The sequence below is a fragment of the Neomonachus schauinslandi genome, chromosome 15 (assembly GCF_002201575.2).
Source record: "Neomonachus schauinslandi chromosome 15, ASM220157v2, whole genome shotgun sequence".
NCBI lineage: Eukaryota > Metazoa > Chordata > Mammalia > Carnivora > Phocidae > Neomonachus > Neomonachus schauinslandi.
Genome location: NC_058417.1, coordinates 55,502,760 through 55,517,946, shown reverse-complemented (window position 1 = coordinate 55,517,946; position 15,187 = coordinate 55,502,760). Strand labels below are relative to the sequence as shown.

The 15,187-nt window shown below is 57.7% G+C and overlaps 1 protein-coding gene across 1 annotated transcript in view; it reads right to left on the bottom strand.

The window, feature by feature from the left end:
* Positions 1–15,187, bottom strand: part of SEPTIN9 (septin 9) — a 154,541-nt gene that overhangs the window by 134,315 nt on the left and 5,039 nt on the right. Inside the window, exon 2 of the mRNA XM_021680960.1 lies at positions 5,489–5,545. Coding sequence (XP_021536635.1) covers positions 5,489–5,545 — 57 coding nt within the window. The remainder of the gene's footprint in view (positions 1–5,488; positions 5,546–15,187) is intronic.

Sequence of the window (15,187 nt, the reverse complement as noted above, 5' to 3'; positions counted from 1 at the left end):
AGGCCAGGAGGATGATTCCCATGATGTGGGCAGCAGGGGCCCCAAGACCAACGTGGCCTCGTTCCCGGTGTGCCTTCTGAGGAGGGGCCGTGAGGAGGTGGGGGCAGAGGAGCCCGGCTGAAAGGAGGCTTTCTGAGCCTCTGGGCTCAGGCTTTGGGCCGCCGCCCCCATGCAGATACTCGCGAATCCTCCATAATCAGCTCCACGATACGGGGAACTCTCACTCTAAAAAATGACTTTTCCGTTCATTTCCTGCTCATCCCCAGACTCCACCACTCAAGTCTGCTTCCCTGAGTTAAAATAAAGGTGCTCCATCCTGACCCCCTCCCGCTGACCCTCCCATAGCCGCCTCGGCTACCATACCTGCCAGGAGAGTGGGCAGCCCGCCCCAGCCCGGCCGCCGGCAGCCTCCCCAAGCGGGGCGGATTCTGGGCCCGGGCGGCTACATTCCTCTCAGGAACCTTCTCTCCACTCTTTATTGTGCAGCAAGTTTCAGCTGTTCCTAAATAAATACAACCCAGCTCCTCTCTGCCCTGGGGACAGCTGCGGGGTTTACTGGTGCTAACAGCCCGGACCGGCCTGTTGCTCTGGGAGTTCTTCCAGGGCAGTGTGGAAGGGAACCAAGACAATGGCGAGAGGCAGCCCAGACGGGGCCCAATTCCGTCACTAACAGGCCTCATGCTCAGCCATCCACCCTGGGCTGCAGCCCTGCCGGAGCCCAAGGCCCCCGACTGTAAGGGGATAGAGGAGTACGGAGGCCAGGCTCTCAGAAGTGTCTGCCCCAGGGCCCCCTGGTTGAAACTTCTCCCGAGAATACTGGAAACTCCCCTGAAGAGCTGGTGTCTTTCACTTCCTGCCAGGAACCCACTAGGTGCCCAGTAAATGCTCGCTGGAAGAACAGTGAATTTGAAGATCCAACGTGTAGACTCTCCCGACCAGCACTGCCCACCAGAACGTTCTGCGATGACGTAAACGTTCTCTATCTACCGCCTTCAATATGGCAGCCACGTGTGCCTACTGATGCATGGGTGTGCTTCTCCCAACCCCTCCTCCCCAGAGACACTGCATTCTCCATGAATTTCTTCACCAGAAGACAAACAAAGAGAAAAGCTACTTTCCAGCCAACGCAAAAGAAGGCTGACATTTCTATTTTAAACTCGTTCTTTGGCCGACCATCCCAAGCTTGTCCTATCAAGTTCAATTCAACAGTATGTATGGCCTGCTAGCCATGTGTCATAAGAACATCCAGCCCTGTGGGCAGGAGGACAAAGAAACCCCTGAGGCCAACCTTGGAGATGGACAGGTTGGGTCACAGTTACCCCGGAGAGACAATGCCTTCAGAGATGAGAAGGCGCAGGGCCCATCCTGGAGCTGTGGGCCCGGGAAGGCGGGAGCACACAGACCAAGGAGGGAGGACGCGGGAGTGAGAGCCTGGAAGGGGGGACGGGTCAGGCTGGGAAGCGTCACGGACACTGTTGTGTGGCTTACTTTAACTTGTGGGGAAAAGGGAACTAAGGGTTCTTTAAGAGCCCATGATCAGGTCTGTTTCGGATAATCACACGGATGGAGCCTGTGGCCCAGTCCTGGGCACGCAGGTGGGTCTTAGTAAATGCCACCGAAGGCCAATGGGAATAGAGCAGCCTCCGTGGGGAGACGGGGTACAGAGGAGGAGGGACACTGATGCCTGCCCAGGCCCAGGCCACGAGGCAGCCCATCCAAGGGTCATCTGAGGGGAGAGGGAGTTGCTAAGATCTTGTGACCTGCCAACCTGAGGGCGCTGGGGGTGGGGCAAAGGTCAAGGACGATGCTGAGATTTCCTGCTTCCTCAAGCAGGACCTGGGCGGATGGCCAGGCTGAGAGCTGAGAGGAACGACGGAGGAGCAGGTGTCCATGGGTGCGAGGGGCAGCACCAGCGAGGGGTGCCCATGGGGGCCCCGGGCAGCCGGACTCTGGCTGTGTCTTCCTTGAGCAGCTCCCCAAGGCCCAGGCACACTCTTTCCCTTTGCCCACACGGCCGTCATGATGGCAGCCGGGCTGTGCGTACAGTTGGGCATCCTGAGCATGAGGCAGACAGCTCACCGGGCCCAGAGCAAGGAAGGGGTGTGCGAGCCCAGACAGAAGGACTGGGGGGGTGAGGCGGGAGCAACTGCAGGGGATCCCAGGGGGCACCTGCATTAAGGGCAGAGACACGGTCCAGACAGCAGTGTTTCAGGGAGATCCTCCTGTGGGGAGAGGGTCGTCCGCCCACACGAGCCCAGGGGGATGGTGCATGGGCTTCCTGGGGCTGCTGTGACAAATCACCACAGAGGAAGAGGCTTAAAACAACGGAAGCTGATTCTCTCCCCGTTCTGGAGGCCAAAGTCCAAAATCAAGGTATTGGCAAGGCCCAGCTTCCTCCAGCGGCTTCGGGAAAACCCTTCCTGCATCTTCTAGCTCTGGGTGCTGGCGTCCCCGGGCTTGTGGCCGCCTCACTCCATCTCTGCCTGTGTCCTCACGTGGCCTGCTCCCCTGCTCCCCTTCTTGTAAGGACTCCCGCCGTCGGACTTAGGGCCACCCTAACTCCAGCAGGATCTCATCTCCAGGTCCTTAACTAATCATGCTTCTAAGACCTATTTCCAAGTCAGGCCACTTTCTGAGGTTCTGGGTGAACATGAATTCCGGGGGGACGTTAGTCAACCCCCTACAGCAGGGATGAGGCCACCCATCTCAGAGGTATTTGAAAGAGGAAAAGCAGGACCCAGAATACACCGGATGTCCGGGCAGAAGGAGAGGCTCTGAGGAGCCCCAGAGGGGACGGTCGGGCAGCCGGCTGGGCCGGCCGCGGGAGGTGAGAAGCTGACCGAGGGGAAATGCTGTGTGAGCTGTGGGAACCAGGGCAAAGGTTGGCCAGAGACAGTGGCCCGGAGGCAGCAGCCCAGAGAGGCTGCCCGAGGCACCGCAAGCGGGTGAGCGTGGGAGAATACACTGGAAGGCCACTTGGGAGGTCTGAGTGTGGGCATCCCCTCAGCCCAGACGATCCGCCTGGGGACACACATGTGTGCACGGGGACACATGAGAACGTTTCCAGCAGCGTCTGTAACAGAGGAAACCTTCCATGGACCTCCAACAACAGGCCAGTGGGTAGGTAACTCTGCCTGCCCACACAGAGAAGCCCTCGCCTACGGTCAAAATAAATGAACAAAGCTACACACACCCCGAGTGGATAAATCTCAAAGTCATCCTGTCGCGTGAAAAAGCAAAGAGCAACTACTGGCCGACTCCCCTTGCACACCCGATGTGACGCTGCCTATCCGCAGGACGAGGTGCGTGTCGTCCACAGACACGCAACACAGACGTGCCCAGCAGTGACCGGTTCTGAATTCAAACAGGTGGTCACCCTGGTGGGAACGGGCATGGAGAGGGTCACCTGGGGGCTCACAGCACACCTGGAACACCTTATTTCTCAAGAGGGATGGTGGGTGCATGGCTGGTTTATTTTAGTCTTAACAGGTTTTTTTTATATGTCTACCAATTCCATTTTTTAAAAAAGGGCAGAAAGTGAGTGAGCTCGTCAAAGGCTTGACCGTGGGTGTGGCCTGAGCTGATGGACTGTGGCTTGTACCAGAATCGGCCATTCCCGGCCTCGTCCCAAATACAGCCTCGTGAAGAATCTGAGCTCATGGAGGATGCGCTGGGATAGTCCCTTGCCCTCTGGGAGCACTGGGGGTCCGGAGTCCTGGACACAGGCAACCGGGCCGTGTGCGACAAGAGGTCAGGCTGGGGGGAGGGGAGGAAGGGCGGCGGCTCCAAATGGGGATCCTGCGAGGGTCAGAGGGACGGGCTGAGAGGCTGGGGTTCCAGGGAAGAACCCCGCTGGGACCCTGGTCTTAGCTGCAGGATGGTCGGGATTAGAGGAGCCAGGAAGACAAGGAAAGGGTGTCCCGGGGCAAAGCCCGCACAGGCCCCCACAGAGAGGGTTTCGTGTGTCAGCAGGCGGTCCCAAGCAAAACCCAGATCACCGGCTTGCAGCTCTGGGCTTCGGCAAATTATGCCTTAGGCTTCCAAGCGGAGCCATGGCAGGGGCTGCCAAGTGCTGACGGCACAGAACTGGCTGGTCTGAGCACAGGGAAGCAAGGGCCAGAGGAGACTGTCCCCACGGCCCAGGGCGCCAGTCTCCCGAGACCTCAACCCCTGAGCTCAGCAGCCCGTCCCCAGCCCCAGCACAAGGCAAGACCCCTAGACCCAGCCCGGCTGCTGGAAGGGCAGAGAAGCAGACCAGCTGCAGAGGCAAAGGGCCCCAGAGAAAAGTTCCCCAGAAAGACAGGGGCGGCTGGGCAGTCCAGTGGCTAGTGGCCCAACGCGGCTGCGTGGGGCGGAGCTCTTGCTTAACCACGGATGTGAATCATTCAGCCGCCCTGGAGACCTCCAGCCGGGCGTCACCCTTCCCTTTCCATACCCGGCCCCATCCTGCACCACAAGGGGCCTCAGACACAGCCGTGGGGACATCCCAGCCTATGCATCCACACGCCCCCAATACTGCCACCCCCACTCCCTGCCAGGCGCTGCCCCTCGGCCACCCCACGAGCCTGGGGGTGCCCAGCCCACGGGCAGGTGACACCTCTGATGGATAGCCCTCAGAGAGGTTTGCAATGGCCCCAGAAGTAGGCTCGGGAACATCTGGGTAAGGAATTCTGGGGTAGCCAGAATGATCCGGGGCTGTCTAATTTCACAGCTGCTAGCTACATGTAGACATTATGTGGAAGTTAATTTAAAATACGTTAATTAAGTCATTCTACGCAAGTGATTGAATGAATAAAATAAACTTAATGTATTCTCAGGTGGTCGAGAGTCACGTGGCCACTACGGCTGGTGTGGAACATTCCCACCATCACAGAAAGCTCTGCAGGGCAGGGCTGGTCTTGGAGGGAGGATATGGGCTCTAGGGGAGGTGAGTCCCTTCATCCTTCATCTCTGGGCCCCAATGTCCTCTTTGGAAAGAGGCCACCCGCATGGACACACAGAGAAAAAGCAGAGAGAAGAGCTCGGCCAAGACCACCGAGAGCCCACTTCTGTGACCTGTTCCCCGCTGCGTGTCTGCTCTGTCGCGGGAGCCCCCTCAGTTCTGCAGGGAGCAGCAGCGGTCCGTGGACCGACTGGCCCAGAGCTGCTCAGGGTCAAAGCCACCCGCCCACGGGCCACCTGTCCCTCAGCGCCTCAGCAGGGGCGGCCCTACGGCATCCACATCCACCTCTCCCCTCTGTCCTCTGGCCCGCATATGCGGGCCTGCTCCCTGAGCCAGAGCTGCCTCCCTACAGAGAGCCCCCCCGCCACGAGGCCTACCTCCGGCAGAGCTGTGGTCAGTGGGCCTGAAAGCCACCTGAATCAGAGCCATCAAAGACAGGGCCTCCCTGGGCCGCAGGCGAGGGGCCCCGCTCACCCGAGAAGGCCAGGCGGGACAGAGTGCTGGGCCGGAAGAACAGAGGGGGTCACGGCTGAACAAGCCACTTACCTGGGCCAGTGGGGTCGCCGAGCTTCCGGAGACGGTTGCTGGAGGTCCGTGTGACTCCTAAAGACAGGGGCAGAGGGCAAGGGTCACACGAGGCCGCTAGGGGGTGGTTCACACCGGGCACATCCTCACCTCTGCTCCTGCAATGGGCTCCAGGACCAGAAACCAGTTCCTTGTGGGGCCAGCGGCCCTGGTCCTCCCAGGTGACACCCAGACCCAGCAGCTACCCACAAGGACAGCCACTGCCTTCTGGACGCCGGCCAAGCCCTTTGCACACATTTCCCACGTAACTCTCACTACTCCATTTCACAGCTGAATTTCAGTGGGATTGAGTAACTTGCCTGAGGCCACACAGCTACCAGGAGTTGAGCCCAGAAGGAACCCAAGTCCCATCAACCTCCAGAATCTGGGCTTGGCCAAGTGTGCCCCCCCCCACCCCGACTGTCTGCAGGATGGTGAGGGTGCTGTCACCCAGTCAGGCACCTGCCACCCCCTGGGATAATGCACGTCTACCTGTACTGGGAATTGAGATGTCCCTGCACCAGAGTCCCTGACCCAGCCCCTCTGCTCTGGGCCTGGGCAGAGCTGGGCTGGATTTGGGAGGGTGGAGGATGAGCTGTTCTCTCCCACAGCCCCAGGAGGGAACAAGGACGGAGCCCCAGATTAACACGGCCTCGTGTTGCACGCGCACTGTCCCGGCACACACACCCTTGGACCAGTGCGTGCTCCCTGGAGAGGCTTACGGCAGGCAAGTCCCGACTCGAGGGGATTTGCGGAGGTGCTAAGCCAAGCAAACCCAGGGCTGCCAGGAAGGGGACCCATGGGAGTGGCAGGGGAGCGCGACTGCTGCCAGATCCTGCTGCTCCAGAAGCGGGCTGCCTGGGCAACCAAGCCATCCCTTGAAGCTGTAGGGACACCCCATGCTGGCCAGCAGAGGCCCTCCCCGCAGACAGCAAGATGAGCGGAGAAGGGGCCCCGGGTTAACCCAGAAACCTGCCCGCAGCCTCCACCATCTGACACCCACCCAGAACGCTGGGGTCAGAGGTGCTGACTCCTCTCCTGCAGTCCTCCAGAGAGGCTCTGGGGATATTCATTTATCCCCACATTCATTCCACAAACCCACTCCTAAACTATGGGCAACAGGGAGTGGATGCAGCCGGCGCTGTTCGTAGAGGTTCCAGAGCTCCAAGCAGGGCGACCTGCAGACCTGGCCTCATGCCCAGCTCCCCGGGGACACACATGCTCTCCACGTCTGGAGGAAGCTGGATTTAGCAACAGAATGGGTGCGGTCCACCCTGCAGGGTCTAGTATTGACAGATACCTGCCGCTAAGCCTGAGCCTCCTTCCAGGGCTGGGGAGGACCCCAAGATGTGCCCCAAATGTTGAACCCACACACCACGAAACAACGCCGAGAGATGCACGTGGCAGGCGATTCAAGGGCCTGAAGTGACCAGCGAGGCTTTGAGGAGGCAGGGAGGCCCAAGCTGACCCTGGCAGGAGGCCGGGCGGAATGCTGGCGGTCATGACCACTTCCACGTGCCGAGGCCCTAGGACAGTCACGAGCTCGTGTCCATTCCCCACCCACCCCCACCAGGCAGGTGTCACCACTGCCATTTCAGGGCAGGGAGGCTCAGACATCCCCAGATGCCAAGTTCTCCTACAGAGCCCCCGACCCCACCCCAGCCACACCAGGTCAACTTGACTGCATTCCCAGGTGCCCAGACGTTTGGCCAAACATGGTTTCTGGGGGGGTGTGTCGTGGGGGAGGGTGTTTCTAGATGAGGTTAGCATTTGAATCGATGGACTAAAGGCAGCAAGCCGTCCCCCCAGTGTGGTGGGCATGCACAGAACAAAGCAAGGGAGTATGTTCTCGGCCTGGCCGGGACTGGGACACACACCGGGGTGTCCAGCTTGCGGATGGCAGCCCATAGGCATTCCTCAGCCTCCATAACGACATGAGCCCGTTCCCCCACTGGTCTGTTTCTCTGGCGAACCCCGACTGATACAGATCTCACCCAGCAGACACGCAAGCATCTGTCCTCGGTGCCCACCTACTCTGACGCACATCTGCTCACAGCTGAGCGATGAACACCTTCCCTCCTCAGACGTCCAACCAGAGCGCAGGGATTCCAGGCCGGCCCTGCCGGACAGGGAGCCTGGACCACGGCCTCAGGCCCGTGCGGGCAGCTTCTGCCTTGGACTTCTGGAACGGACAGCTCTCTTAAGACCGGGAGAGGGTGGGCCCGAAATGTCTCTGGTGGGCTGCCCAGAGCAGGGAAGGGCGGGAGGGGACAGGCCCTGCTCCCAAGGCTGCTGAGGCGTGAGCGAGGGCATCCCCGGCCTCGGCAGGCCTCCCTTCCACGATGGCTGTGACCTCTCTCCACACCCCTGAATGGGAGCTACACTGCATGTAACAACCCATGCGAATCACCATCTCATCATCACCCCCAAATACACACACATACACGAGCCACTCAGGGGTCCCACTGTCCGGCTAAGAGTGGCATCAGTCAGCCACAGCAGTGCCTATGAATCCAGCGAGTCCCCAGTATGGAAACCGTACGGGGTGAGGAACAGAGAAGGAATGGGCCCAACATTCCTGTGGATTGACTCACTTCCGGCTGCGACTCCCCCTGGAGAGAGCTGGACTCCCACCCGTGCCCCTATCCTGCTTCCGGCAAAGGTAAAAGGGACGAGGTCCCATTCAGGTTCCACACCCCCGCCCCGGGCATCTGGTTCCCAAGCCCCCTTCTGCTCCCCAAACCCGGGGTGGGGCTGGCGTGGCGGCTAGGAGGAAAACAGCATCTGTCTCAGATTTCTTGGGTGGAGTTTTTGTTTTATTTATGCTGTTTGTTTTTCCGATTTCCCAAAACACGCGGCTGGTGCCAGGCAGCCCCTGGCATGGAGAAGATGCTGGGCATGCTGATTCCCGAGCCCGGGAGGTAGTGGCCCACGGCTCCCGCCTTCGTACAACCTCCCCGCCCAGCGCCGCCCACTCGGCCAGGCCTCCGCCTGGGAGGGACCCACGGCCAAGAGCTACTGAAATCCAGCTCCTTGGACCTCACTCCTCAGGCCCTGCCTCAAGTCCAGCGAAGAGGGAGCCGGAAAGGCCTCCAAGCCATCTAAGGTCTCAGTTGTTCCAGTTGAGAATTGAGTTATTTTTGTGTGATTTTAAAATAAAACATATTCTGAAGGAGAGGAGGCGATTTGAAATTTGGCCGTCTGGAGTCATCCCCGACCCAACTGCTGGAGTTCCCGGAGGCCTGGGAGGCGGGAAAGCCGGCAGTCCGAGGAGCAGGGTTCAAATCCGGGGTTCGCCAGGCGCTAGCTGCAGCCCCCACCCCCCCGGGAAATGAGGTCTCCGTTCCAGTGTCGGCTGCCCCATGGACAGGGCACAGTGCACGCACACAAGTGACCAAGATTAAACGACACCACACACTGTGGGCACCCGGCACAGCGCCTCGCACGAAGTAAGCACTCGATAAATTATATAATCATTATCATTAGTAGCATATTAATCATAATCATAATAAGTTTAAAATTATTTTTATGCTTATTATTCACCAGCCACATACACCAGCCTGAACCCAGGGATCTAGAATTAGGAATTCTCAAAGCTTGGCTGCCCCGAGCTGATGCATTTGAACAAAGTGTAAGTTAGTGTAAGATCCAGAGGGAACAGTCACGCTTGGGGGAACTCAGGATCTGGGTGCTCTCCTAGACCCGGGCACCCCAGAAACTCCGAGGCTGGGTGCAAAGGCCGTTTCATAAGCGGTCACAAACTCCAGACCAGTGACACACACCAGTAAAGTGTACCGGGTCGAGCTCCGAGCCCGTGGGACTGAGGCAGAGGGCAACAGAGGGCAGAAAGGGGGACTCACCCCTGGCCGGCGTCTCAAACCGAATGAAATCTCAGCATTCCGGAGCAGGAAAGAAGATGCCAGACCAGGAACGGGGGCTCCTTGGTCCTGGAGAGAAAGGTGGCGATCCCGGGCAGGGCTGGGCCAGGTGGGGATCCCGGGCAGCATCTTCCTGGTAGAAAGGGTGTGCCGGGTGGGGGCATGGAGCCACCGTGGCAGCCCGGGGGCAGAGCCCACCTGCAGGCAGCAAAAACCGGTCCGGGGAAACCGCCCGGCGCCCGCGCTGCCCTCCGCCCCGCGGCCCAGCTGCAGCCCCACCCGGCACAGCAGCCGTGCAGCCAGGGGAGCCCCTCGGCCTGTCTCCTGGGCATCCCCCTGTGCGTGCAACCCCCACAGGGGATGCAGGCAGGGGTGCAGTCGGTGTGAAGGCCCTGTATTTCTTCCTTCCGGCCAAGGTTTTATGATGGGACCCAGTAAATTACAAGTTCGAAATGGTTCAACAGGCACTGAGGCATCTCACTAGACTCTCGAGTTCATACGTTATTATTAGTTATGATTTTAATGACTGCAACACCATGCACAGCGTCAGAGCCACGTCTCCGCCCAGGATCTGGCGGCTGTGCCCAGCCCCTCTGGGGTTGGGCACAGCCGGGACATCCCGACCCAGGGGGAGGGTGACGCCCCCCCACACACACACATACACATACATGCACCCGGTTCTGCTCTGTGCCAACAACAAATGAGGTCAGGACAGTACCTTCCTCCAATCAAGAAGTCACCATTTTGCAGGAAGAGACACTATGAAAACTTGCACAAACGTCCATTTTCAATAAAGAACAGAAAAGAATCCATTTTCAATTTTTGTCTTCAAACCCCTGAGTTTGAGTCTCTCAGGAAAGAACGGGGAGGTCACAGCGACCTTGGCTCGGAGCCACCCGCCCCTCCACCTCCGATCCCAGGATGGGGGTCCCGGGACACACAGTCTTCACCCCTCTTTCTCTACGGCACACGTGCCCACAGAAGCTGGGAAGGGCTTCAGCAAAGTCAAGGGTTGCAGGTGGGAGTGAAGAGTCAAATTCTAGGCTTATCTTGAGAAGAACCTGAGATCAGGAGATAGGCTCCTCCCTCTTCTCCCATCCTCCGCCTTTGCTGCCCACGGAAGTGCACGCTATCCAGGGCGCTGGGGAGGTGGGGAGGCCTTCCCGCTCGCAAGCTCTGACTGCATCTTTGGGCCAGTGTTCACTCTCTCTGAGCCTGAGTTTCTGTATCTACAAGATGCAGACTCATGAAAATATTACTGAGCATCTACCCTGCACCGGGCACCATTCAAGGACTGGGGGATACAACAGTGACCAAAAGTGACCTGGGCTCTCCCGGCAGCCCTCACAGCCTCGTGGGGAGCCAACACGGGGGTCCGGCTCATGGGTCGGGAAGGTGCCAACAGCTTATGCACATGGGGGGCTCTGCTCAGCTCTCACCAGGTAGCCCGGTCTGTCACATGACCATCGGTGCTGACCAAGGTCCCTGGACATCTGGACTCTGGGGTCCCACCCATATAAACTACATTGCCATATGAAATACACTCAGTTGAACCTGAATTTCAGATAAACAACAGATAATCTTTAAGCATGAGTGTATTCCTCCATTCCTCGCCCCTCCTAGGCTCTCCTTCGAGGGGCAGAAGAGCTGTGGTCCACAGGCCTGCCAACCAGTGGGGGGTTTGGGAGAAGACTGCGAGGTGGGAGCAAGGCAGAAACGGGGTAGATCCTTCCCCTCTCTCTGCCTTGGGAGGTTTCTCCAGCAGCAGATCTTGTCTCTGCTGAAAGCTGCAGCTCCGGCGGGGCAGGCCCACCTTTGCCCCACTACCATCAGGTGATCGTGGATTGGGACATGACCTCCTCCCTCTGACCCTCTGACCTGGGAGAGGGGTGGTGGCTTCCTGCTGCTAATCCGTAGGTTGTCTCCAGGAAGCCAAGGAACCTGAAGCTTCAGGGCCCTTGGCTGGCATGAAAAGGGCCCTAACAACACATCCACAGGGTCAAACGTTTTTGTAAAATTTGCAAAACAGAAAATATCTTATACCCAATCAGGTAAAATCACTGTCTATGTCCACTCTGAGTTCCTGCCCATCACACTCCTCCTGTGTAAGGTACACGGGGGGCGGGGGGGCTGGCATCCGGGGGCTCCCGCCAAGGACAAGTTGGATGGGAAGATATACATACATAGTTTGGACTCAGCTGGGTTGTATTTACATGGCTCACAGGTATGTCTGTGTTTACTTAGGGGCCTGCTGGCCATCCCCAGGTGGCAGTCCAGCAACACTCCTTCCGATGACCACTCCAATCTGTCTGCTGTGTGGAATCAGAAGGGATAAGATGTGAACATGACCTGAGCGCCTGCCAGAAAAATGTGGGCAGTGGCGGGAAAGTGAGATGTAGAATGTGCGGAGCCAGAAACTAGGCCACGGGAAAGTCCACGGAAAATCATTCTGATCGCCAGACACAAAGTTGTAAGCAGAGAATTCACTTCTCTTCCATGGGGAGTCAAAACACAAAGTATCTCTGGTCAGAAATAAATACAAAGTTACAAATGCCCCATACTTTCCTATTTCTTTCTTAAAACAGAAATTATCTTAGAGATAGAATATATCAGAATTCTTGTGTGTGTAGGGCAAAAATTGTGGCAGTACCACAAACTCTGTGTGAAGTCACACCTTTTTTTTTAAAGGGTAACAAGTATTTTTTTTTTTTTAAGATTTTATTTATTTGACAGAGAAAGAGAGAGAGTGCATGCACACAAGCAGGGGGAGCGGCAGGCAGAGGGAGAGGGAGAAGCAGCCTCCCTGCTGAGCAGGGAGCTGATGTGGGGCTCGATCCCAGGACCTTGGGATCATGACCCAAGCCAAAGGCAGATGCTTAACTGACTGAGCCTCCCAGGTGTCCCTAAAAACAAAATCTTTTTAAAAAAATAAAATAAAATTTACAATCCGGTGTTATTTCTTTCCTCATTCTAAACAAGGAATCATGTTCATACTTTTTTTAAGAGTTGTATAGACCCCACACAAGGTGGATCTGCCCATGGCTGTTTCTTTCCATCATCTGTATAGCAAAGACCTTACATGGAAGTGCTTCTGTTCCAAGTCCTCGAGTGATTTCTGTGTCCTGGTTAGACATCGAAACACACACCATGAACAAACTGCACACGTGAGAAAGACGAGCAGATTCACAAAGGGCCAGTGGACCCGAGGGAAAATCGAGAAGCCGTGAGAAACTGCTGACTACAGCAGAACGGAGCAGGAGGTAGGTGCCCCCGGGATACGTGGAAGGCTTCGCCGGTCTTTGCTTTTATTGATTTTTAACAAAAAATTTTTTTGTCTATCCTCACATGGCGGGTAGGGGGAACACTGGAGTCTCCTCCTCTTATAGGGACACCAATCCCACCATGGGGGCCCCACCCTCAAGACTGTCTAAACAGAATCACCTCCCAAAGGCCCCCTTCCAAACACCATCCCACTGGGGGTTGGGGCTCCACCATACGGATCCGGGGCTGATCTTTTAAACAAGTCAGTCCTCGAAGCAGATTGATAAGCAGAGCAAATGGCATTTTCGGTTCATCAAGCCTCCTTACAGAATGCTGCAATAAGAACACTCTTCTGGTTTTGGAGGCAATCCCAGGAATGATGGAAAAAAGGAGTCATCATGTACAGTGTTTTATTAAGCTAATTACCTGGAGAAATTTTCAGTATCCAAACAACCCATGTGCCACAGCTAGGAGCACGGCTACTGTAACATCTTCACCTCAGCACAGAACCCTCGATTAGAGGCACGTTCCGCGCCCCCCCCTCCCCGCCGCCACCCCAGAAGAGGGTCAGCGTCAGCAGCTAGTAAGAGGATGGTTAAGTCAATCAGGGGACATGCACTCTGCAGCCAGTAAAGTTAGAATTCTGCAGTCCATGCATGAGATCTGATTTCAGGTGGAAAGAGCAGAATTAAAATGGTTTCGTAGGGAATGCCTACCTCTGGGAAAATACGTTATATCCTTTTGATAACCAAATGCTGTGCCTATGGCCGAGGGCACACAGAAATCAAAGTTATGACTGATGGGACTGAAGAATTTGCTCTCGCAATTTCCTATTCACATTGGCAATAAGTAATGAACAAAACGAACCACTGGGGGCAGGTGTGGAAAGACAAAAGAGAAAGGAGAGACGCACAGTGTGTATTTTAGAAAGCTTTTCTTTAAGAAAACAAACCCAAAAACTGTATGCAGAGGTCTGGCAGCTGGAGCGTCAAGCCCCAGCTAGCAGGAAGGTGCTGCCGTCCAGAATGGCTGGCTCACCAGAGCTGAGGGTCTGCCACGCCTCGGCCCCTCAGCCCCTCACTGCACCGGCCAGGAGGCCTCACGCTGCCACCGCGGTGTGCCCTGGGAGGTTACGCCACCACCTGTGTCCCCCACAGCGTCTACACTGGCTCCCCTCTGTGCAACAACCATCCAACACCTGCCCCTCGACACACACACGTGTTTGAACCTGCGGATACAGAGCCAAAGTCACGGTTTTCTTAGCATGTTTTGTGAACTAACCCCCAAATCCCTCTGAGCAGATTAGTCCTTAACAGGCTAGAAGACAACAGGGATTGGATTTAACCCACTTCCAAGTGGCTTGGGTTACAGGAGCATTATTCTCCCACTGGGATCTGATCCTGGCGGGGGGAAACAGGAGCACGGTCCCTGAGACGTCTGTGAGAGCCCCAGGATGCGGGTCAGATGGAGGTGTGGGCCAAGCCCGAGGCCGCCTGCCAGCCTACCTCTGCCTGGCCCCTCCTGGTAACCACGCTCCCCAGGAGCGATCTCCAGCACGGGCAGACAGCCACTGCCGCCTGCCTTTCAGCTGCTGCCCCAACATGCCTGGCCGGGCCAGGACCGGGGGCCCTGGCTCAGCTCTCAGGGACTCGCACGGCTGTGTGACCAGCCCCTGGCTCCCAGGTGCAGGCCCAGCCACCACCCAGGCGTCACTGCACGTCCCGGAAGCTGCCCCGGATGAGCCAGAAAGAGGACAGCGGACAACCACCCCCACCCCCGCCACCCCCTCATCCTATCTCGGTCCCACTCTGAAACCCCAGGCCAGCAGAAGACCTGACTCTCCAGGGGGCGTCAGCCAGCAGGACGGAGGTCTTCCCAGGCCTCCTCCCCCCACCCGGCACTTTGTGGGGCCCACACCTGCCGCGTGGGGCCTGGAGCCAGCAGCCCTTGGAGGATGACCGGTGACGCGCGTTCCTGCCAGAGAAGGCAGGCAGCCTGGGCTCGAGGGCCACCCTGTGACCCGTGACCCGGGTCATCTTACTCTCCCTGCCGCTGCCCCTTTTCCTGTCCTGGAGGCCTGCAGGCAGCCAGCAGTCACGCTCCAGAGAACCAGGTCAGATTCGGCCGGGAACAAAGCTCAGTTGTTAAAGAGCCTCCAAAAGGCCACTGACAGCAAGACGCCTGGGGGCCGCTGTCCCCTCTGCCGGCAGCCGCTCAATGCCCCCCTTCACGCAGGCTGCAAGGGACCTGGGCCCCGGGCGGGGACAGGGAGATAAGGCAGAGAGAAACCGGGCTGGCAGCAGAGTGCCACACTCGACCTTGGAGACCCAAGGCCAGGCCACCCTTGCTGAGCGTCAATGAGAGCCACCGGGGAGCAGGAAGGACGTGCAGAGCCTGGCACTCGGCAGCACTCTGGCAATGAGGGACTGAACCCACAGGAGAGTCAAAACAGGCCAGGAAGCTTGGGGAGACAGGCACCCCACAGCTCAGCCCCCGTCCCTCTGGGAGGCTGGGTCCCTCGTGTGCTCTGCACAGGCCTCTC